General features: G+C 48.7%; 6 protein-coding genes across 6 annotated transcripts; 3 read left to right on the top strand and 3 right to left on the bottom strand.

Moving 5' to 3' along the window:
- Positions 1 to 7,039: 7,039 nt before the first annotated feature.
- VFPPC_12483 (hypothetical protein) lies at positions 7,040 to 7,519 on the bottom strand (the record flags this gene model as incomplete). Its single annotated transcript, XM_018290344.1, has 1 exon — positions 7,040 to 7,519. The coding sequence occupies one exon, from the start codon at positions 7,517 to 7,519 to the stop codon at positions 7,040 to 7,042; it is 480 nt and encodes a 159-aa protein (XP_018135717.1).
- Positions 7,520 to 8,292: 773 nt separating this feature from the next.
- Positions 8,293 to 10,773, bottom strand: VFPPC_18610 (restless-like transposase; the record flags this gene model as incomplete). The annotated part of the gene is made up of 1 exon (XM_022430196.1): positions 8,293 to 10,773. One exon carries the CDS (start codon positions 10,771 to 10,773, stop codon positions 8,293 to 8,295), a length of 2,481 nt encoding a protein of 826 aa, XP_022284797.1.
- Positions 10,774 to 14,366: 3,593 nt separating this feature from the next.
- On the top strand, positions 14,367 to 14,834 carry VFPPC_18611 (hypothetical protein; the record flags this gene model as incomplete). Its single annotated transcript, XM_022430197.1, has 1 exon — positions 14,367 to 14,834. The coding sequence occupies one exon, from the start codon at positions 14,367 to 14,369 to the stop codon at positions 14,832 to 14,834; it is 468 nt and encodes a 155-aa protein (XP_022284798.1).
- Positions 14,835 to 16,444: 1,610 nt separating this feature from the next.
- VFPPC_18612 (MULE transposase domain-containing protein) lies at positions 16,445 to 19,662 on the top strand (the record flags this gene model as incomplete). The annotated part of the gene is made up of 4 exons (XM_022430198.1): positions 16,445 to 17,408; positions 17,455 to 18,555; positions 18,816 to 19,289; positions 19,379 to 19,662. The coding sequence occupies 4 exons, from the start codon at positions 16,445 to 16,447 to the stop codon at positions 19,660 to 19,662; spliced, it is 2,823 nt and encodes a 940-aa protein (XP_022284799.1).
- Positions 19,663 to 19,803: 141 nt separating this feature from the next.
- Positions 19,804 to 20,355, top strand: VFPPC_18613 (hypothetical protein; the record flags this gene model as incomplete). Its single annotated transcript, XM_022430199.1, has 1 exon — positions 19,804 to 20,355. One exon carries the CDS (start codon positions 19,804 to 19,806, stop codon positions 20,353 to 20,355), a length of 552 nt encoding a protein of 183 aa, XP_022284800.1.
- A 789-nt stretch (positions 20,356 to 21,144) lies between these two features.
- Positions 21,145 to 24,913, bottom strand: VFPPC_18614 (ATP-dependent DNA helicase PIF1; the record flags this gene model as incomplete). The annotated part of the gene is made up of 4 exons (XM_022430200.1): positions 21,145 to 21,805; positions 21,874 to 24,626; positions 24,693 to 24,859; positions 24,901 to 24,913. The coding sequence occupies 4 exons, from the start codon at positions 24,911 to 24,913 to the stop codon at positions 21,145 to 21,147; spliced, it is 3,594 nt and encodes a 1,197-aa protein (XP_022284801.1).
- Positions 24,914 to 25,021: the final 108 nt, after the last annotated feature.

The raw sequence follows: 25,021 nt of genomic DNA on the forward strand, positions 1-25,021 counted from the left end.
AGGAGCTGCATTGATGGGTACGTTGGCCTGCTGGCATGCCGGTTGATACGGGAAAGACGGTAGCGCCAGACAGAGATCTGAAAGGTGCTCATCGACGTAGTTTAACCCTCGGGACGCCGTCCATGACACCTCGCCATTGCGAAGTGTGAGATACTTTCGAAGAAAGTTAACCTCATCTGTTAACTTTTGGTTTCTACGAGTCAATTCTTCGATAGTTTCATTCCTGTTGATCTGTGATATCAGATGTCTGATTTCACATTCAAGCCGTGCAATGTATTGCTTGGTCCTTTCTCGAGCGGCGCGCTGAGATACACGATCATTAGCCCGCTTGCGTGCTAGTTGCTCAGGGCTTAGATTCGTGGTAGTGCGAGGTTCTAGCAGAAGATTAGTATCTCAGACATGTTCTACATACGCGTTTTAATGCGGAAAGGGGGGAAGTGTAGCGACATTGCAAACTATTAGTAAACAAATACCTTTACGCCGAGCACTGGTGCTCGCTGTCGCCGGCCATTTTAGATCTGACATGCTGAGAATGTAACTGGCAGTCGACAATCGTGCGTCGAAACGGTAACCATTCAAATATACGCGAATTGCTGTGGTCAGTCGTTTGCCTTTTGGATCTGTCATCGTACATGAGTTATAGGTTCTGCTTAGACCGGCGATCATATCCATACCCATTTAAATAACCGATATGAACAATCGCTAGGTTTGGTTACCCCTAGCATGGGGTGTAATCGGCAGTGTTCAAAAGGAGAGTTAGAGGGAGTATTTTCTGCATCGAGATTGTACTTATTAAACGCTAGTGCGGCACCTGCAGCGACAAATTGACCATGCGGCATCTAAGCCCTCCAGAAGGAAGGGCAACGTCAGGATTTGGTCAGGCAATGTGCTCATGGGTTGTTCCGATGTCCAGAAGATATTTGGGCTTGGTTAGAGGAGCGAGCAAGGAGGAAAAACAATGGAATGTTGGGATGAGTGACGACGACCTCTGTCCATGCACCCAGGTAGCGGACTTCCCGCTGCTTTCACAGGTGTCCCTATTCTGTTTTATTACAACGCCTTTAAACTCTTGGTGCTAGCATGGTTTTGTGCGACAGCATTGTGTTACGGATTTGATGTCTAAATGGGCAGGCACGATTGGTATGTACTAAACTACAGGTAAGATAATATCGAGGCACGAACGAAGCGTGGCAAGATCCCCCGTCTCATTCGTAGCGTAAGCGAAGTATTCCCATCTCCCTGCGGCCAACTGGGGAGATGCACACAACCTGGATCCAATGAATTCCTGCCGTTGCTGGGGGGTTACGTTTCTAGCCATGCCAAGTTCAGGGAACACTGCGTGGTATTCATGTAACCAGAAGTCAAGGGTTGCGCCACCCAAGTAGTAAGGGGGTTGTCAAAAATGACCCACATGGTGTCTAGGTGAGAACTTCGTTTTAGACCTCTACTAACTATAAGAACTCTCCTGCGTCAGGGAAGCTCACCTGCCAATAGATACGGCGGCACCAACATGCAGCGGCAATCACTTCCAAAAGCCACCTCCGAACAGCGTGGAGCTAATTGGCCGAAACACATCCTCCTTACAAACAATGTATTTTAGTAGTTCCTGGCGCGAAGTTCACCGTGATTGATGGCAGGGCTGCACTACAAGGATTGCGGCACGTGTAACCCCTGTCAAGACATAAATTAGAGCGCGGTGGGCTGCTCTCTGCCACGTGTAGTGCGCCGGGGTGCTTGATATCCACTTACTCACTAACACCCTGGAAGATCGAGCCGGGGGTTGCGAGACAGCAGCGAATAGCACAATAATGTGCTACGTAGCTGTCAGAAGTACGGTGTGGATCTTTCACAAATGGCGTCCCTATAAGGAACAGTGGGTGTGGCGGCATTCATTGAGTGTATTCAGTGTTGTCTGTTCTGATTTCTGTTCTTCTCCTTTTACGCGGTTAAGCGTGTCGCTTGCGACACTGTTAGGTTTACGATGCCTCCTCACTTGGGTAACAAAAGGTTTAATTGATGAATTATTGAATTATTCCCCCAAAGGCTGATTATTCTCTTGTTCTTCTTCGTCAATTTCCTGTGTGCGGGGAAGTCCTTTGCTACCTTTCGTCCAGACAGCCACAGGCCACAGTATGAATTTGCGCCGCTTTAGTCGCATATCCCGCCAATCTAACAGTGTCGCTCGCGACATGCCTTAAATGCGTAAAAAGGAGAGAAGACGAACGCAAGAACAATCAGAGACAACAATTAATACATTGGGCTAATGCCTACACACCCATTGAGTTTACAGTGACGCCGTTTGTGAACGTATCCACACCGTACTTCTGACAATAGGTTATCATGTGGATTTAACGGGACCTTGCCAAATGTGGGGTGGTGTCAAGGTGGGTACAGCCTTGGCAAGGATCGCTTATCTTTAGGCCCTGGCGAGCGAACAAGAGTGCTCCCTTCGATGACCTCACTGGGGTAAGATTACCAGCCCCCCGTGGTGGTGGGAAATTGGGGCCTCCTTGGCCGAAACCCTCGACGTGAAATTGGAGGAAGCATACGAATCAGGTCACCGCCGTGTCTCCCACCACTTCACTCATATCCCTGCCCCCACCTACCCAGCACCACAGCTTCTTCTACATCATCTGCAGCACAGGCAGAGGCTCATGTGGTGACGACTCATGAAGCTACAGAGCCGGGGTCATGGGACTCTGTCGGCTTGTAATGGCCAGTGGTGATGATGTTGGCGTGCGGGAGAGTGTGACTGGTAGAGTTCTGGAAGCCGGAATAGAAAACGGCGGATGGTTCTAGAATTCACATTGGCCCAGAAGAGAGACTCAAAATTCCCTCGCTATTGACAGTATTAAGTGTTGTCCTATGTACATTGCCTCCACATCCTTTAGTCGGCCTTGATCCGAGTACATCCAAACAAAAATGTAACATATATTGGGAAGAGACAGATTACAGTACGTACGCATTAGGTAGCCTTGGCAATCGTAACGTCGTCATCGCTGTGTTGCCAGATGGTGAATAAGGAATGTCTTCCCGGCGTAGCGACGAAGAGGCTGCACAGCTTGGCTATGGATTCATTCCTCTGTCTCTTTGACCAGGAAATCAATATCATCTTGTTCATTCATTGGCAAGCCGGCAGTATTAGGCGGAGTAATTTCGGACGATTGCATTGGCCATCGGATGCAGTAATAGCAGTTGACTATGTGATATACAAAAGGGCGAATCATGTGTCGCGGGGTAAAACTGTCGGATAAAGCTGCCTCTGTTGATTGAAACTCACAAGCATTTTTGCCATCTGGGTGGCAAGTGGCAACAGTAGTCGTAACACTGCTGCCTCAAGGCAGCAGTATTCCGAAAGTATTAAATATCTGGAGATTCCGCTGTGAAGTGGAGGAGAGGACAAGAAAATCAGGAATATTATCAAGAAAGCTTAGTTAACAATGAGTCTCATAACGTGACAAAGAACGATTATAGCGGGGTCAGTTCTCATAGCGCTACGATGGATGGACTTATGTCCACAATGGAGCCTGCCTGTCTGTAGTGGGGTAGATTTTAGACATGTTTCCACAGTTACGTAGTGGAAGTGTCGCATATATGGCCTACCCTGAATCGAAACACCTCATGTAAGGTTTGAGGAAGCATGAGGCAACCAGAACAAACTGCTGGACGACATAAGGCCGTCTAACTTATCTCCAACCTCTAGATGAACTTCAGCAGCATTCCCCAGAGTGGCTGCGTTCTTGGAGGAGGTTGGAATAAACAGGCAGCTCTGTGATGCATAAATAGCCACGTCCGAACCGCACAAGTTCACGGACTCTTTTGTTCTTTAGATAATTCTCACTCAATACAATTGGCACCTCCGCTGTCGTCAAACTCAATCTCATGTGACCCCACAAATTGTCTGACAAATTGCCATCCTAAAACCACACTCTGTCGCCGCCTTTCTCGATATAAGAACTGTCCTTCTCCGCAAGAACCTCCCCGTGTTTCTTCTCTCCTTCGTCGTACGCGGTCCAGGAACTCTAAGCTGCCTGGTTTCTGGTTGGTTGCCCTCGAACATCACATCAACCTAACGAAAGTGCCTAACGCTAAATGTACACTGAGCTTTTCATAGAACTACCCCATTGCCGCAGCGACAGGATTGTGCAGCACTGGCATATCCGGCCGTTGCGTTCGTGCTATTACTCTATTTTCTTTTAGTTAACTGGAATGGCCGTCTCTGAGAAGATAGCGTGGGGGCTCACGGCAAAGCTCTTATTGCTGGTTGCCAGCTTCCTATACCATGACGAGCAGAGTTTATGATCTAACAGAGTATCTTCGACATGTCTTTATTCGGAAGACAATGACTAATAATACTAGTATGGATATAGCAACGAGAGTAATAGCGGTATATTTGATGGCAGGCTCTGAATAATTCATCGCGATTGCCGCTGGTCGTATGGAATACTGGAGTGTTTATTGATGCTTTGTCTAGTGAGTGACAATTATTCTGTCAAGTGAGTGACAATTAAATTGTTGAAACGCTCAGAGCCCTCACAGCCACCACTCAGCCTCAGTAGGGAAGGGTATGGGCCTCAATTGTATCTGGGAGTCCAAATAAATTGCAGTGTCTGGTAATGCCAGGACAACGAAGTCGATTCATCTTCCAATGTGATCGATATGGGACTCCACAGCGTGGAAGGGTCGCTGGGCTTCGGAAGCGAAAATCGCGAAAGTCAGGGGTCGTCTGTGGAAGATGGTTGCCGAGGCTTGCCGGAGAACGACTTCTAGCGGACTCTACGGCACTGCCCAAATGTGGAACAACGTCAACATAACCATTGTTAATCGCCCGAGCTAATGCGGTGCGGTCTCCTTCTTCTTTCGAACTTCTTGTTGCCAGCCTCACGGCCAAGTTGGGCTAGTATCCGTCGCGTGCCTCGAGCGGAGCGGTATCAGTTGATTTGGAACTCGTCTCTGTGTAGAGCACAATTTGCCCATCGTCCAAGAGCTGTGTTGGGGGGAAGGGGCCGAGTCTGGTTGTTCAAACAGTCGTCGATGTGGAACTTGCAGAGAGAGTCTAACCAAAATTCTACGGGTTTGATAGGTCGGAAAATCACCCTCTGACGGCGTTACTTCGAAATACCTTCGTAACTTAGGGTGGCCGTCCCGTCACGGCGTCACTCCTCTTCGGGGCTGAGCTTGTGATAGCGTTGCGTACCTAACTTTAATCTCAAGGGTCCAAAGCACGAAGGAAGCTTGACCCACATATGTAAATGGCAATTGACCGCAAGTCGACCACGAAGCCAATCCACAGCCAGTCACAAAACATGGGTGTCCAGTCCCGTCCCCCAAGGCCGTGCTGGATTGCCAGACCCATGGAACAATGCTTTTTCGCCATTCTGCTGAAACCGTCACTGCCTCGTTTTGGATGGTAGGCTAAGCGGCAAGACTCCATTTGCAACCATTAGCTCCACGACAGTGATGACTTTGATCGAAAGACATAATCGTTTTATATTTTGGCGGCCTTTTCATATACGTCCGTTTTGGAGGACAGTTATTAGCCACATTGGGTGAGCTTATCCGTCTCTATGCAGCCTGTCATTTATGCAGCCTAGTTGAAATCACGGTGTCAGTATTTCTGCGACGGACACTTACCGAAGATGATAATCCGTGATGTGGCTTATGTATAACATGGGTGCATAGCGGGGTAGCCAACATACCGAAGTAGCCACGAACCACCAAAATGGCACTCTCCGTTTTCAATGACCTCGTGCTCCGCAAAAAAATATGGATTCACCCGATAAAGAGAGTCAAGTAATCTTAGCTTGCCAGGCTATTCAGAAAACACCAAAACTAAGCGTCCGAGAAGCTGCAAGGATCTATATGGTTGACCGAGGCACTATCACAAAGCGCCTAAGAGGAATAACTGCACGATGCGATACTGTAGCTAATTCTCGAATACTTACAAATCTAGAAGAATCTACAATCGTTGAATACATCCTTGACCTGGATTCGCGGTCATTTCCTCCTCGGCTTAGTAGTGTGCGAGAAATGGCCAATCGACTGCTCGCGGATCGCGACGCGAATCCAGTGGGACCACAATTGGCTTCAAACTTCGTTAAGCGCCAACAAGAGCTCTCCACGCGTTTTACGCGTCGATATGACTACCAGAGAGCCTTATGCGAAGATCCGAAGATAATTGGGCCTTAGTTTAAGCTTGTGCGCAACACAATTGCAAAATACGGCATACACGATGACAATATCCATAACTTTAATGAGACTGGCTTTATAATGGGTATGATCTCAACCACAATGGTCGTTACAAGCTCAGAAAGACGCAGCAAGCCAAGTTTAGCTCAGCCAGGTGATAGAGAATAGGTTTCGGTAATCCAATCCATTAATTCACGAGGCGAGTCTATCCCGCCATTTATCATAGTTGCGGGATAATATCACCTCTTAAACTAGTATGAAGATAGCGCGCTACCGAAGGATTGGGTCATCTCCACAACTTATAACGGCTGGACCACAAATGAGAAAGCTGTAGATTGGATCCAGCACTTTGATAGGCATACTAAGCCCAAAACTCGTGGTACATATCGTCTTCTTATCCTAGATGGGCATGAGGGCCACTACTCAATAGAATTTGAGCTATATTGCAAAGATCAGAAGATTATCACAATCTGTATGCCGTCCCACTCATCCCACATACTTCAGCCATTAGATGTTGGCTGTTTTAGGCCGCTGAAAAAGGCGTATGGCAAAGAAATTGAAGGACTCATGAGCAGTGAAACTAGTAGTTGAACTGAGTGAGTTCAGCCGCCCAACTGAGTCAGTTGGCTATATAATCAGTCCAGTTGAAGCCCATCCAGTTGAGTGAGGCTTCACTCAGTTGAGTGAGGCCTGCCACTCAGTTGAACTGCCAGTTGGACTGGATTACTATATATAGCTAGCGGCGGTACGGCCCCATCCTTTACGACAGATATCAATATAAGCTATGTACACCTCGCTGTTGCTACCTTGCTGTCACCATGCTCTCTTTTCCTACTATAAACTATTTACATTATTCTACCCTTTCCTTTCCTTTTTGTGTCTCCGCCTCTACCTCTGCTACCCATCGGTCTATCCACTCCTCATCAACCCATGCAACGTTATTTTCCCGTAGCCACGACTTCAAACACTCAATAGCCTCTACAGCATCAATCCCAATGCGATTCCTTCGGTCGGTGATTGTAATCTTGCAACTAGAAAACAATCTTTCAACCTCGGCTGACATTGCTGGGATTGAGAGCAAATCTAGAGCCATTTTTGAGAGATATGGATAGACCTTTTGTTGTGTGGACTCCTGCCACCATTCAAGCGGATCAAATACCTCATCCGGGTCCATTTCCATCACTGGTTCCTTGCAGTATCTTTTGTACTCATCTATAACCTCTGGAACCTTTGTATGCTGCCGTGACCAAGTCTTGAACCGATTTTCTTTCTTCCTATCGTTCTGATGACTTTGCGAACGGGGAACTGGAAGGGGAGCATACCTGGGCATATGGTTAAATATGGTTATTTGAGGTGTCGTAACCATAACCATAAATAACCATGAGCCGGAAACTATAACTTGTTATAACCATATAACCATATTATAACCATGATCTCCATCATCGCAAGACATCTTTAAATCCATTGCATTTCATTTACGATCTCGTCATTAAGCTCTTCATCTTCATCCATCGTGATTGCCTCCATAGGGAGGCCCATGCCGTTGAGATTGGAAAGCCGGATATGGCCCTCTCGCAGAGACCCAATCAACTAAATCAACTACACGGCATCTGTCAATTTAGAGTAAGTGTAGATTAGTAATGAAACTTTGAATGTAGTGTATCAACGGACACCTCAAATGTAGTTGATTTAAGTGTAGTTGACTTCAGTGGATGGAGGTTTGTGGCGGCATCATCCAGAGTCGCGGCGTAGTGGGGCAGCGCATGATGGCACTAAGTTAACGCGTCTACACGTCCACGCGCTTGCTCATACCTCTTTCCTCTTCATCTTGGTTTTCGTGCAATATAGTGGCATTATCTCTTGAGTTGATCTCATCGCGCCCGTGTCAGGGTTGGCCACAGTGACGCTAACCATCCCCTCGCATTAAAAAGTGTCAGAGACGACATATTCTAACAAATACCTCCCTCTTAGAAGGAGGTGATGTCCACTTTTGCTGGCTGGTACAACAAGTAGGGCTTCCCGAGGCTCCTCTGGTGCGAATCTACCTTCGGCTGCTCCCGTCCCCTTCCCTTCATTCACTCTTGTAGCACTCGAATCGCCTCTTCAATGGCCAGCTGTTTTCGCCGCGGCAGCGAGCCACGATAGCTCCCGTCTTCTGAACTCATCATCATTAAGATGGATGCCCTCGAGCTCTTTCTTCTCCTCTATGATCGAGAGAAATAACGGATCTAGGTCGTTGATAATGCCTGCCCGAAACCACGACCTCAATACCTGACACATCCCAACTGTTTGCGCCTGAAGATTGCACCGTTGGGGAACAACCATCTGCCCTGCTGCCGAGAACATCCTCTCACATTCTGCAGACATTGATTGTATTGTGACAAAGTCGAGGGCCATTCGGGAGAGACGAGGGTATTGCAGGCGCTTCTCATGCCAATACGCTATCGGATCTCGCACAGTCTTGTCAGTGCTCTCATGGCTCGATTGCCATCGTTCGTATTCGTCGCCAATCGTGTCGTCGTCCAGTAGAGGCTCTGTCTGTATGGAGTCGATACGGGACTGTTCGCAATGCTCTTCGAAGGCATTGTAGTATTGCTTCTGTCGTTTTGCAACAGGCTCGTCATTTGAGGCCACCACAATATGGAAATCTCGATAGGACTCGTCCCACACTTCTTGAACTATCCTTTTTGCAGATCTGATCCAGTCGGGCTTATGTACCCAGGCCTGCTCGAACCATCCCCATCTGTATGCCGGGTGGAGTGCGAGGGCGGTATAATATATCGGTGTTGTGTCGAGAATAGTGTAATACTTGTCTAATTTCTCCCAGGCCATATTTATGCCGATCCTGAACTGTTCGGGGTCAGGAAAATCTTTTGCCATCGCCTTATATTTTTCGAGCTTGCCAAGCAGGAATTCAAACCCATTGATCACATCCCAAACGTTCCCATATGAACCAGTATAACCCCTCTTGCGTTTCCTGATTAAACCGTCGCCTTCTAGAGTCTTGACTGCATCTTCATAGTATCCAAGGATCGTCGCGAAGTGTTGAAGTACAGACCAATCGTTGGCCGTAAGTTGGTTCTCGTCTCTAAGGATTCGAGGCCGGACAGCCGACTTTTTCAACTGGCCAGTTCTTTTTGATGTATTCTCCTCCTCCCATTGGATTCGGAACTTCGCGACTAGCAGTTCGAAGTACCTTCGAAGTCTCAAGGCGCGGCGGATCATATAGAGCTGGGAAAGCCAGCGCGTATCGTTATCTAGCACTACCGAGACGGGGCTTTTTGACCGTATTTTCGGATCGTCCGATATGGATATGTCGTACTCTTGAAGTTCTTTCAATAGGTATGTCAGTCTGTCCGATCGATTAATATCTACGACGAAATTATGGAGCTTCCCAACCGGCCCTTTCTGTCGCCAAAGTTCGTATTCGGCTTCAGACAGCGCTTCTGCACCAGAAAGTTGTTCTTCGAACGCGTCTGTATCCTTCCCGAACAGTAGTGCCTTCGCAGACAGATTGACTATATGGCCGAAGCAGCGGCCTCGCCTTCGAGCGCCATTGAAGCCGAGCTTTTTGCCAATAGCCTCAAGTGCTGTGTCGTTGTTCTCGGCATTGTCAAGGGTAAAATACCCAATATTCTCCTCGATGCCAAAAGCCTCGATGGTATAAAGGACTTCTGTTGCAATGTTGTTCCCCGAATGTCTGCGGACTTCGGGGACCCCCAGAGCGACCTTGTGGGGCTTGCTATTCTCGTCCCTGAAGAAGCACACGATACCGTATAACGAGTGTCGATTCCGCGCCCTCCATCCGTCAAAGCTGACGTGTATTAAGCCGGGGCTCTTTCGCAGGGCTTCAATGACGCGCGCCTTGTGCTTTTTAAATTCGGAGTTGATGAGCGCGCGAACTGTGGTATCAGAGATGTTGGCGTTCGTGATCTTGACTGCAGGGTTAAGGTATTCGAAGATATCCCGGAGTCTCTCATGTTCAACAACACTAAAGGGCTGATTCGTGTCGACTATCCACTCGATCAGGAGACGTTGAAAGTGATTTCGATTAAATCCGCGTATCATAGAGTTGGCAATCGCCTGTTCTCGAGGTCTTAAAGGGTCGAGCTTCCATATATCCACAATCGATCTTGGCCTCTTGCTCCCTGGCTTCTCCTCGGCTTTCTTTTGCAAGCCGGACTTTGTCTTGTTATCTGGTGCAGATATTCCGTGATCCTTGTATAAGTGATTCAGCGCATTCTGAAGGCCAATAGCAACGAAATTCTTAGGTCTGGGGTCGTTCTTCTGAATACACGGCTTGCAGACCCATCTGCGCTCGTCGTCATGTTGTATGTCGTATCCATATTCCCAAGCCCATGAGTAGTTGTCTTTGCTTCTTTCTGACCATACCCAACCCGGAAAATGTCCCCAAAGACGCGTATCGTACTTATCAGGAGTGGGCAATGTCGTCGGCGGCGGGGAGAACGGCGTCAATGAGCTCTCGGCAGAAGAAGCAGGCGTGGAAGGCACTGGGAGTTCGAAGTCAATTGGGACATCATCGATAGAAATTGGGGACGATTCTAGGAATTCCGAAGCGCTCATGGTCATAGTAAACATAAAGACATAATGTGAAAGTGTCACGGACTAACTCGTTGCCGTGCACCTGGGTTGATGGCAATGCTGATAACGCCACCAAATGAGGGTCTCACAACCAGCCCCTGAGCATTGACTGCCCAGTTAACCACCATAGTAGAGAGTCCACCCCTCGAGAACGTCTGCTCTCTCTTTTTTGTTAGCTGAATGAGCCGCGTGTCCCCTTACGGAACTTACTGGGGCCGACCGGCGACCCCTTACAGAAAAGAAGCGATGATACTTGTTGTAGATGGCCAGAAATAGGTGTTATGTGATGATCAAGCAGGTGCTAGCTAGCAGGAAGATATTTCAATAAACTAGGCATCAGCCATCGTTCCGCTACACGTCATTCAAAACATGGCAATACGGTTCCAAGATGGGTAAAAAGATGCCGAAGTCAATCAACCAAGGATCAACAGACGCACGACGCAGTAGCGGAGGCTCTACCTTAAGGCACTTTGGTTAGAATACAAATTACGGATGTAGAATAGGGGGAGGAAGCTGACTTGTCGTCTCGCCCGCAGCCGAACCTACCCTGAAGCTAAGTTCGAGATCAAATGTGCAGCCCTTTAACCATCAACAGTTACACTGAAATCAACTAAATCCACGTACACGAGAGGCCCAAATTTAGTTTAATTGATTAGTCAGGATTGTCCTGATTTAGTTGATTTAGTTGAGTGTAATACACTAAGTTGATCAACCAGTGTAAGTCGTGTAGTTGATTGGGTCTCTGGGTCTACCCTGCCCTGTCACATACCTTACATTGCACCTGCAAGGAGAATCATGGATCAACAACTATCGTGCGGTCAGACCTGAAGGTCGCATATCAACCCTACCCGGAACTTTAGCTCGAATCTGAATAATGGTGCTTTCTCCCGCGGTCTTGTACCTTTGGTCATCACCCGGCCGTACCATACGATGGATGTGGGTCGCGCAATGACAAGTCGAGTACGTATGCGACGACTCGAACAGTCAAAGCGGGACCGGGATCCCTAGTTAAACGTGGACCCCCAAGCCTTTTTAGGTGTTGGACAAACATCGTATCCAATTTAACCAACGACCAAGATAGGACTTCAAACGACAATGAGCCGGAAACAGATTGTGCTGACAGTTGGGCTATCATGAGACAAAGACACGACTTCGGAAGCGGTTATATAACACAGATTGATAGTTGTTCTATTGAAGGAGTCTCCACTGGGCGTAATAAATTGTGTGTGTGTGTGTGTGTGTGTGTCTCTGTGTATACCGCAACAAATTTCCCATCCCCACGCTTTGTTGTCGGATAAAACTGCCTCTGTTGATAGAACAAGCAAACTTGGAGTAATTGCTAGATGTCATAAAATCATAGATATCAGGAGATGAGAGGCTGGCCAACCACCTGGAATTTTATCAGAAGGCTGGTAGTTGTGCTTCTGAACTCAGATAAATGACGTGAATCCCTCTGGCAAGAGAAGGACAACGAACAAGAACAACAATTTTGTAAAAGAGCTTAGTTAACAATGAGTCTCATAACGTGACATTTGTACTTTTTGTCAAGCTCACGCGTAAGGCGCGTTCCGTACAATTTGTATGGTATTATGGCTACACTTGAACACATGGATTATCAAAATGCCAGTAAGGAAGAGGAAGCATAGAGAGTCACTTGCATCTTCTGAGCCAGAAATTTCAGGCAATTTAAAGCTTCAAGCCCAACCTTATTCCAAACCCTCTAAAAAACGAGCTTCGTCATCGTCGCCTTTAAAGCCAGTCGGCCAAGCAGGCTTCCAACAACCAGCCTTCCAACCAGTTACCTTACGGCCATTCAAACGTCGAATATCTACGGACCTTCCAAAGGAAAGCTTCTTCCAAGTCTTCCAGCTATTCTGCCCAGTTCACTTGGTACAGCAATGGGTCGAATTCATCAATTTACGGCACATTTGCTTACCAGGGCACGCAGAAGGTCCTCGCTCAAAGTGCAGCCGGTATAATACGTGGGATCCTACTTCCGTTGACGAGATCTACCTCTTCCTTGGCATTTTAATCTATATGTCCGTTCACCAAGAGCCTGCTGTTATCGACTACTGGAGCACCTCACCAACCGATCCAGTACACCCCATAACCAGGTTCATGCCAAGGAATCGCTTCCAGGCCCTCTACCGACGATTCTGCATCTGGGATCCAACCGAGACAAAGTCAACGGTCTTTCAGAAAGTCGCCGAATGGAGCCAGCATATCCAGTTGACATCTATTGGGTACTGGAAGCCAGCCTCGTCAGTAAGTATCGATGAGGCTATGGTACGGTTCACTGGCCGTAGCAAAGATACGGTACATTTGCCCTCGAAGCCAATTCCAATTGGTTATAAGGTCTGGGTTGTTGCTGACAGTGGCTACTTTCTACAGTGGTGGTCTTTCCATCGAAAGGGCTATGGTCCTGTGAACTACGATGCTATTCCAAGTCTAGGGTTGGCTCCAACCCAAGGCATTGTTGTAGATCTTCTGCGACGGCTTCCTCCGCCTCCCTCTACTAGCCACGGCTACCATTGCTACATGGACAGCCTCTTCGCGACGCCCCAGCTCTTCGAATACCTCCGCTCCCAAGGCATTGCTGCAACAGGCACCACTCGCCCGGCTCGAATCGACTCTATGCAGCTCCAACAGCTTCGTACACAAGAGTCTCGAAAGGATACCATACCTTGGGGTACATTGTACGCTAGGAAGTGTAAGGAAGCAGAAGTCATACAATTTGGATTTAAAGACAACGCATTTGTACTTCTATTAAGTACTGCATTTAATGGAATGGAGCCCGAATGTGTGAAACTTCGGCGACAACCGTCAAAGACCTCTACAAGTGCGCGAACAGCACGCATGCCTTTCGACGGCAAGCCTGTCAAGCTACTACCAATACCCCACTTAATCAATTCGTATAATCAGCATATGAACAGTGTTGATATCGGAGATCAACTACGGGCTGGATTTACTCCTCGTCGTCGTATTGCACGAGGAGGGCAACAGGCGCTTGTATATTTATTTCTTCTCGAAGTCGTAGTAACGAATACGTATCTATTACAGCAACACGGTTGGCCAAGTGATACCCAGGTTAATAGCCAGACTACATTTCGAAAGAGGCTAGTTATACACAGAGATCTTGGACATTTTTGGAAAGAAGCTTGTATTACATGGCCAGCGATCCCAGGCGACAAAGACCGAGGCGACGACTATACAAACCTCACTGCCACCGCACTCACTTACTACCATGGAAAAGCGTGGCTGGTGCGCTTGGTGCTCGTCTAAGAAGCAGCGGCTAGTATTGAATACCCCTGTACTACGAAAAGTCGAAAGGAATCGATATATCAAAAGTGGTTGCAGTAACTGCGGCGTGCATTTATGCCGTCCAACTGGCAAAATCGCCAGGCATTGCTGGAAGAATTGGCATTCAAAGTGACTTGGATTTAAGATAGGCAATTAATAGGGGTGCTACAACAGATCACTACGCGTGCTACAATTTACGGGTGCTACAATTTTTGGAGCCTCTCATTGGCTCAAATTAGGTCTGTTAGTGCGAGAGGTAGGTACTGAATTCTGCCATGGTCGCCATATGCCCGCCAAAACGTCAACCCTCTCAACGCGTCCTAACGCGTCACAGCATCAACCTTATCACCGTCGTCATTGCCCTACACTGTCATGAAACTCGCCTTAAAGCTCTACAATGCCTTCACCAAATATTAACATCGCCAACATCAGCCGTCGTAGAAGTCCAATTAGTCCAACCGGTTCATCTACACACGCGCAGACGCGACCATCATCCAGCAATTCTAACCACTCAGGCAGCTCGACAGCCAGCCTCGACATCTGGCAACATGGCACGGAAGGATTGGGCAGCGTGCCTGTCGCGTGACTCGATGAGCATTTCCACACTCTGCCAGGACTTCACGATCTGGTCAGCAAGGATATTCCAGGCGTTAGATGGCGAAAATCAGACATCTACCTCAGGAACGACTATCGGACATCTGAGTACCAACCAAGCCAAAGACTTCAACATGTGGACACACTAATACCAGACCCGGCCAAGACTACGCAGCAGAGGCGGCGAACGAATCAGCAGAGCCGGGATCAGCAGATTTCTCAAGCCATGGCAATACTGACCGTCCTTCCAACTGCTTTAGCGTTGGCCCGCCAACTTTCACGGACTGACGAGGACCTCGCCTCTGCACTTATCCTGGCTGACAAGAATGAACCTGCCTGTACCGATAATGGGCGTCAGTTGCAAAAGTCCAGAGTGATTTCTTCAGGGCCAACTACATGGCACACAGCTCCAGTCGGCCCCGAGCTTCCAGACACAACAACCCTAGGCAAGGGGCAGTCTACACAACACGAATTGCCCCATACCGATCCCGCATCCAGGATCATTGAAAGCATTCCAAATCCGCCAATCCCTGGTGAACCAGCTCCATCGATTAACGCCCTTTTTGCGGAGGTCAATGCTTTTGCAAAGGGTCATGGTTTTGGTATTATTAGGGCTAATGGCGTAGTACGACCTGGTCATCGAAGTCGATATGTCTTTCAATGTGACCGATATGGAGCTCCACGGCCCGGAAGGGGTGCTGGCATTCGGAAACGAAAATCTCGGAAGTCTGGATGCCGATGGAAGATTATTGCCGAGACCTTGCCTGAGAACGGTTTCTACTGGACTCTGCGGCAATTCCCAAATACGGAGCACCACGAACACAACCACGAGCCCAGCGCCGATGCTGCCGCCCACCCAGTTCATCGGCGACTAACCAGTCCTGTTAAGGCGATTGTGCAATCCTCCAGTCGACGGATTGGGATCCGTGCACGAGACATTGGGGGCATTGTCCGAGATCATTTCCCAGACTCAGTTTACACTCCGACAGATATCTACAATGCCAGAGCTCGGATCAGCAGAGAGAATCTGGGTGGCTATGGCTCTACGGCTGCACTGATCAAGTTCTTTGACGACAAGGAGATCCCTTACATTGTCGAGTGGGCAGATGATGAACCCGACCGCCTGGTAGGGTTGGTTTGGACCTTTCCTTACTGTGTCCGCATGTGGAGGCGTTTTTCCGAAGTCGTCAGTTTCGACAACACGTACAACACGAACCGTTTTAAGTTGCCACTTTTCCAAGTTACGGGACAAACATGCTTGGGCACTGTCTTTAACGCCGCATTTGGGTTAATCGACAATGAGAGGCTTGAAGGCAGTGTGGTAAATAATATGACAATAAAACAATATACCGCAATACATACCATATGATATGCATTTTCTGATATTGTGACAATACCATACGGAGTTTGCGATATTGTGACAATACAATACAAGGCGATTCATATTGGCAATATATTGTTTATATTGATTGGTGAAACATAGAATAAATTCACTTCCGCTGACATTTACATCGACGAAAACACGTAATAGACGTACAATAAACAATTGTACCGGGTAGGACTGTTGGTCTGCACTCGCTTGACGCGACGCGAATAACGCCACTAAATGGAGGCGGCGCCAGAAAACCCCAAGTGTTAAGCATGTGCCTAGCTAGCCAGCTCTCTGAAAACTTTCAGCTCTACTTTTTTCTTTAATGCGATCAAACTGTTGTTTCCAAGAGCCTTTTTGGCGAAAATAAGCCTGGTGCCCCTTACGATAATGCCTCAACAACGCTTGCAGTTTGTTCAACCGTCGCAACGAAAAGGTTCAATAACATCCGACAACCTTTCGGAGAGTTCCGGTCAGCAGCTACATGACACAGACGAGAGCCGAACCTCTCAATACCAATCGTCGCGACCTCACACAGCCTCTATAGCCTCTTGCGCGAAGCCAAGAACGTCATGGGTCTTCTGTCATATGCCAGACGAGGAGATTGAAACCAGATATTACAATCAACGAACTGGAAAAGAGGAATGGCGCTGCAAACACTGCGAGAAAACATATTCTTGTTCTGGTGGAACTGCGGCTCCAGCCAAGCACCTCACGGACCCTCCCCCTGACGGTCATGGTCTCCCAAAAGGCGCTCCACGATCCGCTAAAGTAAGAACTATAAGAACTATTCTTGAACAAGCTCGTCTTACGGCTGAAGAAAATGTCCGAAAACGCCGCCGGTTTAACGATCAATACGGAGACTCGATCGACCCGGACCAGCTCGAAGTGTTGTACGTAAGGTTTATTACCGCCTGTTCTCTTCCATTTCGGCTGGTGGAATGCCCAGAATTCCGAGCCCTATTGGCCTACATTAATGCCGACGTCGATACTTGGCTTCCAGACACGCACCAAACTGTCAAGAAATGGATTATGCGGCAGTATGAAGATCAGAAGGAGAAGGTCAAGCAGCGCATACAGTCCGCAAAGTCAAGGATTCACATCAGCTGCGACCTTTGGACTTCTCCCAACTCTTTGGCAATCTTAGGCGTAGTTGCTCACTATGTCACGGAAGACTGCAAGCTGGAACACCACACTTTGGCCTTAAAAGACATCGACAGTGAGCATGATGGTTCTCACCTCGCCGCGGCAATCATGGAAGTGGTTGAAGACTGGGGTTTTGCTTCCAAACTTGGATATTTCGTGATGGACAATGCAAGCAATAACGACACAATGATGAAGTCCCTTTCTCTTGGTCGGTACGACTCACTACTTCTTCCGAGCGCTGCTAACATTTATAGCCCTTCTACGCCAATTTGACATTCAATATGATCCCAAATCTCACCGACTCCGCTGCCAAGGTCATATTATCAACCTAGCCGCAAAAGCCTTCCTCTTCGTTACCGATAACGAGAAGCTCGAACAGGAAGATTTGGGTCTGCATAATGTGACACTAAAGCAGATTGAAGCGTGGCGGCAAAAAGGTCCTCTTGGCAAGCTTCATAATTTTGTCGTTTATATTCAAAGAAGTGTTCAACGCAGCCAAAAGTTTATGGCTATTAGCCATAACCGCAAGCTTGCGCGAGACAACGACACAAGGTGGAATTCGTGGTATACCATGCTGCAAGCGGCCTTGAATCTTAGAGACGCAATTAATGGCTATTTCAACAAATGGGTAGAAGCAGAGTGTGCTGGAGACGAGCTCTCTGCAGAGGACTGGGCCATCCTCGAGAAGATCAAATCATTTTTAGAGAAGCTCAAAATGACAACTAAGGCTCTGGAATCATCATTTGCAACTCTCGATAATGTCCTCTTGGCTATGGACTTCGTGTTGGCACAGTTCGAAGCAGGAAAAGAGGCATATACTGATGATCCGATTATGGCACCAATGTATAATTCGGGCTGGGCGAAATTGGATAAGTATTATCGCCTCACTGACGAATCGCCAGCCTACGTTGCAGCTATCGTGCTCCACCCCTCGCATAAATGGCACTACATACATGAGAACTGGAAGAAAGAGTGGGTTGAGTCGTCAAAGAAGTTGATTAAGACTCTGTGGGGTGAATATAAACCCGTGGAATCACTTCCCCTCTCTAAGGCACCATCGACAACTACGAACGAGTTCTTAAAATGGAGGAATAAGCATCTACAACCGGCACCTATCACAGACGAGTATGAGCATTATTGTAGGACCGAACGGGTGTATGGGTTTACAAGCGCCCTTACATGGTGGCTAGAGGAGACCCAGCAAAAGACCTATCCTAACTTAAGCAAAATGGCCGTGGATATACTGTCAATTCCCGCAATGTCTGCGGAACCTGAAAGGCTCTTCTCTGGGGCAAAGATAACCATCACGGATCGGCGAAATCGGATGGGGAGTGATGTAATTGAAGCGTTAGAGTGTTTGAAGTCATGGTTTGGGATACCAGATATTCCAAGCACCATAATATAGTTGCGGCAGCCGAATAAAAACCGTCACGTGCAATATAGGGGATATATTGTCGTATTGCCAATATATTGGGTTCTTGGCAATACAATACAATATGGACCAACGCCGTATTGCGTAATACAATACGCATCACTTGACAATACAATAATATTGTGAGGGGGTCCATATTGCCAATATACGTATTGTTTATATTATTTACTACACTGCTTGAAGGGTTCCAATTCCTCGCAAGTGGTGTCCGCAAGCTCCTTGACCAGTACAGCATACGGGCGCCGGACGTTATTATTACCGACTTTGACAAGCAAATGAAACAGGCACTTGAGGTTGAATTCCCAGAAGCCCAGCAGCAGATATGTATCCACCATATCAACTCCAATGTAATGCTGCAGTCAAAACGGAGATGGATCTATACCACGAGGGACAGTAGTACGGGGGAAGAGAGCAGTTCAGATGAGCCTGATGCAAGCCTCAACCAGCGCGATCGGCAGGCTGTACGGGCCCCTGAAAGACCAGAGGAGCTAGTCGCTCAAGACAATTCGCCTGAACCCATAGCCCATGATTACCACGGTGTCCTTGTTCTGTGGAGCCAGGTGGTGTTTGCCGAGACTGAAGAAGATCATGAGAAGGCGTGGAAACGTCTATGCTCGGAATTTGGTGACCAACGAGCGATCCTCGCGTACTTGTATAGTACGTATCTGCCTGTGAGGGAGCAGTGGCCCGCTGCTTCATCAGGAAGTACCGTAACTTCGGCATACGAGTGACCTCTGGCACGGAAGCCAGCAACAACAATGTCAAAAGCTATCTGCTGAATGGAATGAGCCATTTGTATCGGCTTGTCGAAGCGATTCAGGGTATGCTAGAAGACCAGGAAAGGGAGTTTCGCCAAGCTTGCACCCAGGACGAGGTGTTAACGGCGCGAGAGCACGTAGGGCGCGGCTCGGAGTATCTAGGCGAGCTGCCTCAGACGGTATCTCAAAAGGCACTTTCGTTCATTACTCGGGAGCGCCGCAAGGCGTTGAAAGGCATCGAAGCCCTAAGAATCCGTGGCCGAATGCTATAGGGCCGTGTGACGGTACTTGCACTGTGTCCATCGAGCTAGGCGTCCCCTGCTATCATGCCATTTACCGGAAGCTCATCAACGCAACGCGGCTAACCAAGTGGGATGTCCATCCTCGATGGCATCTACGAGAGCCGCTGAGCGATGACGTATATCGTCGAATCTTGGACCCGAAGGTCGCTACCAGCCTTCGGGGGCGACCTAGAAACAAACCCCAGCCTATACCAGCGAGAATGGCAGTTCAGGCCCGGCAATCAGGCTGGGCGCAGTCAGGTTTCCACCGCTCAGCCTCTAAACAATCGGCCAAACCGTCAATCATGTGCAAGCCGACATAAGACGGCTCTGGACAGCGTGGCGCGCGAAGCCACCCAGACACAAAAGAGCCAGCCAAACCGTATAAGGTCAGTATCAATAGGGTCAGGGAAGACAACGGGGGGTCGGGCAAGTGGGCGGAGGATTCAACCAAGTGTACGAAGGCGGCGATCTCAATGGGAGGTATCAAGTGATGAGACAAGGCTTCCTGTCCAAATAAGGTCGGCGGCAGTTGGAATTGCCGTAAGGGCTCCGAGCAAACGTAGCAAATGTCATGGGTTTGGCCATAGGAAGAACTCCAAGGCATGTCCCATGAAGTACTCGGGATCAGCGTCTCAATCGGAAAGCAAAGGCCAGGAGCGATGTATTGTAGTCAAATTGTAAAGCAGCAGGAGAAGGAAATATAAAAGGGAAAAAAAAAAAAAGAAGTTCGAATCGACTTGGGCCAGACAGAGTGGATTTTGGTGATCCGTACAGCGAAGTTGCGAAGCTGCGACAACTTGACCAAATTGTGACGATGTGGTCAAATTGGCCTTTGAGCGACACCACAAGCTGGTCTACTCAGACATGTTAAAGTGATATGTAGCGAAGCTGGCTTCACCGCCTTGTGTGGATGGCGTGCCAGCTGGCCCAAGTTTTGGCCAATGAGAGGCTCCAAAAATTGTAGCACCCGTAAATTGTAACACGCGTAGTGATCTGTTGTAGCACCCCTATTAATTGCCATATCATAACGCGACAAAATCGGTGTCTTGGCTAGTTTGGTCTCCAGCACGAGCTTATGCCGGTGCTAGCTCACGAGTGCCTTGAGGAACGAAGTTCCGAGAGGTTTTATGCTCCAGCCGGTCCGGCCCTTCATCTTGATCGGTTTCTGATAGGCCCGCCGCCCCGACTATTCTTCCGAAACGCGTCTTTTGCTGGCGGGCATTGTCACCAGACGAACAAGAGTACGTATATGAGTATGAGTAAAACAACTGGTGTTTGTCAAAACTACAAGACTATACAATACAAAAAAAATGGAAGTGCCAGGCCATTAAGTTGCTATTGTGTGTCAAACTTGCACTCTCGATCAGTACTGAATTCGCGTCTGTATTTAAGTCCAGCCAGGTGCTTGCAATTTGATTGCTCAGAAGACTTGCTTCCCCACACCATCTCCCTCTCTTGCCGCCTTCCTACCTATTCCTCACACGGTTGATCTAACCAGCCTGACGCCTGATCGATAACTTTGTTGCTTAATGATTCAAGTCTTGCCTCCGCCCCGGCCATGCTCTCAGGCACTCTATTGCCTACGAAGTCCCTGTACCGGACTTTCGACAGGAGCATTATTCCGTCCAGTGATGGGCAACGAGACAGCTGAACATACAAGCTGTACGGGTCACACTGGCTCGGAACGCTCTTTCCATCAACAATTGTTGTTCTAGTCCCGCGAAGTTCTAGTGCCACTTGGTCCAAGGTCCTCCCTTGTACCTTGTAGTCTGTACATGCGAATGCCGCCGTGCAGGGCAGTCCCTTTCTGCTCACGTCGGTCACTTGCCACGGCCGACTCCTTTGGGCCCTTATGCTAACGCTCACCGGCGTTAAAAGAATCGTCCCCGGTGGCATGCCGACAAAGTGGAAGCTCTTGGTCGTAATGCCTGATAGCAGGATGCCCGCTGGCGGCCCGAAATGAAGTATAATGTCGGCTGATACCCGGTGCCCCGGATATACTTTGTCCGGAATGACATCTACGGCGGTATAGCCGGCTCCATTAACGAGCTTTAGACCTTGGTGTATGTTTTGGTTAATGACGACGGGCATTCCTGGAACGAACATGAACACTGCCGGTACAGGTATTGCGCTGTCGTCTCCATGGTTAGGATCAGGAATGCCTCCTCCTCAGTTGGTTCTTCATCCTTCCACTTATGCGCCGACATGAATATTCGCAACGTCGACTGATGCTTCCTCCAGAACGCTACAGTCGCCTCCATGTTCAAGTTCCACCGGTTCCTGTTTAGTGGAGTCACTACGGTGATACCGGATTCCCAGGGAATACGTCTGTCCTTCCTATAGCACCTGGCGTTCAGAAGGTCAAGGTCTGACTGGTCCTGAGTTCCTGTTCGGATCCTAGTCAGCAGTCTGTGCAGCTGAGGATCTCCAGCGGCTCGAACCTGTTCATTTAGCAGCACAACTGTGGCGAATCTCTTCCACAGGTTGTGAGCCTTGTTGTGCTCGTGTCTTTGTTCTACGCTGAACGACCTCTCCTCATCCCATGAAATTACACCACTAGGTAGCAGGATCGACCTCTCTTGCACAGGGCGAAACTGATGGAAATCCCCACAGAAGAGAATTATGGGTATACCGCCGAAATCATCTGGGGATCCCCGTAGCCGGCAAAGTCGCTCATTCACCATCCAAAGGGTTCGAGCCCCAAGCATACTGACCTCATCGATGACCAGGAGGTGCTTCTCTTGCCATTCCGTGCGAGACGGCCCGTTGATGTATCGGTCCACTACGGTCGAGCAATACACGCCGTCGGCCTCTCCAGCTCGGCCCACGCGAGACATGTCCTTTGAGAAGTTGCATGCAGAATGGATAGTTATTCCGTTGATCCGTGCTGCTGCAGTACCTGACGTCGCCGTTACCAACAGTCGATTCGACATGCTTTTGCTGCGGAACAGCTCCACAAGCGCCTCAATCACCCGCGACTTGCCAGTGCCGCCCTCGCCCCCAATGAATTCGCATAGCTGTGGAATGGTGGTGGCTTCTTTCTGCTGCATGAGATCCAGGTGACGGCATATCAACAGAAAAGCAATCGACTGTCTTCTATTCAGTGTGAATACCTCCGCCAAACGCTTTCCTGCTATGAAGAAAGATGTCGACGGCCCGAACCGAACATCTGCTCTGGCTCGAGCTGCCGTTTTCTCCGGGTTTCCGCCAGTCGCAAGGACGTCATCGTCTCTAAAACCACCTACTACACCCTCCACGTGGGTTTCATGCCTAGCTATACTCTGTATCCCTTGAATCATCTTTTCTATTTCACGGGATGCGGCTGCCTGTTGAGACTTGATGGCCCTTAGCTGGCTCTGCACTGGGATGCTGCACTGCTTCAACACCATGTTATCAAGGCCAGTACAGCTTCTGTGATTTACTTCTAATATCACCCTAGAATTTAACTCATCGGATGACGAAAGCGCGGCTTGCTGAAAATTGCAAAGCTGTTGCAAGATTGACGACAGCTCTTCTGATCCGGACGTGATCTGTTTCGTGCCAATCGCGCTTCGGACGACGTCGATGAGCCGATTTGCGTCGCCGATGCCGCCGGATCGATACGACCGCGGGCTCTTGCCATCACCATCACCATCGTCGTCATTTTCGTCTATATTGGCGGTCATATCATCATCTTCCGCCGCAAGGTCGCCCTCACCAGATGAAGCAGCCCACTGTCTCGCATCACGCTTTGCATCTTCCGCTGATCGTCGCAGCAGCTGGATATTCTCTACCCAATGAGAAATCCTCCGCGACAGGCCCGCTCTGTACTTGGCCCAAATAGCATTTATATCTCCTGATACTTCATGCAAGAACTGCTCCCATGGCACAAACATACCGAGGTGCTGCACAGCCGCCCTCTGGAAACACGTCCCATTCTCCTCGCTAAGAAAGTCCATACTTAGATAGCCGTCGATGCAAACCCGTGCATGCTTCCCCGGTTGTCGCAGTGTCTGCGTCCATATGGGCGAGAAAGCCCAGCTGCCATCGAACGGCACCTCACTTGTGGTGCCACCACTTTTGCCTGCTCGTTTGATCTGGACCAGCGACATGTAGTCATACAGGCACAGTCCCCGCAGTAAATTTCCCCGATAAGGATATGCCTGAATCAAGGAAACTTTCTGGCCATTCTCTTCCACTAGGATGTTCTCCTCGCTTGCATCGCGGCTAGTCCCCATACTACTGTATTCTCTTAAGTGGCGCCATCGTTGAAATACATGCCAATACAGTAACGACACGTTAAGAAATGTCCAAGCACTATTGCTTGAGAACTCTGTCGGAAACCCAAGCAAGCTCGCGACCACTTCAACTTGTGACAATGCCCGCTCCGTGAAGACGCGATTTGCAACCCTCATAAGGAACTGCCGCGTTTTATTCCGTTTCCCCACTCCCGCTGCGCAATCACTAGTGTTGGTCTGCTCCTGCGTCTCGCTGTCCCTACTATCAAGGACGTGCACCAATTCCGCGGCTGCAATAACTCTCTTCCAGACCGGATCCTCGACCTTGGTTGTATAGTTGGTCAGGTAATACACCAAGGCTAATGTTTTGCTCTGCGTCGCTATGAACGAGATATCGTGGTTATGCCGTAGGCCTACAGCTATCGCCTTGTTCCATCGGTTCACCATACTATGGCTCCTTCGAACCTGCAACACGCCGTCTGGTGTGAACGCCGTCTTCTCAACTAGTTTCCAGGGAGCTTTAAACCTGCAGAGATCGCGTGTGCGATTTATCTTTTTGAGGGAATATTTTACGCAAGTTGGACTGTGGGTATGGATCTGTGTAGCACCGGCGCAAAAATTAGCCTCTTCGTCGAACATCTCAGCGAAGCGCCGGCCGTCTTGCAAAACGGACGATATATCCGCTTGTACCGACCTCTCCGCGACAACTCCACAATATGCCTCTTGATCGAGATCCTGGCGTGCAAAGCATATCCGCAGCATTTACCTCGTTAAAATAGGGATCATACTATGAAACAGGGCAATACCTACCTCGGAGAACACGCTGTCAACGTACTGAGTGATACTTTCGCGATACACTGCGTGCTCAGGTTTCGTCACGTCCATCATTATTTTATGGAGATTCAAATTCCCTGCCAACCAAAGCAGTCCATGCACATGAAGCGCGCCTCGCTCATTTGTTTCTACAGCTGCAAAATAGTGACTAATTCTCCCAAAAACCGACTCTAGCCCGACATTAACATAGTGTTTAAAAAAAAGGGAGATTTCTCGATGGAAGAATATGGCTGAGCTAACCGGATCCGAAATTGCCAGCCTCGTCCGCTTATAAGCCATATCCAGGCTTGCTACGA

The sequence above is a fragment of the Pochonia chlamydosporia genome, assembly GCF_001653235.2.
Source record: "Pochonia chlamydosporia 170 chromosome Unknown PCv3seq00031, whole genome shotgun sequence".
In the NCBI taxonomy this organism is placed as follows: Eukaryota; Fungi; Ascomycota; class Sordariomycetes; order Hypocreales; family Clavicipitaceae; genus Pochonia; species Pochonia chlamydosporia.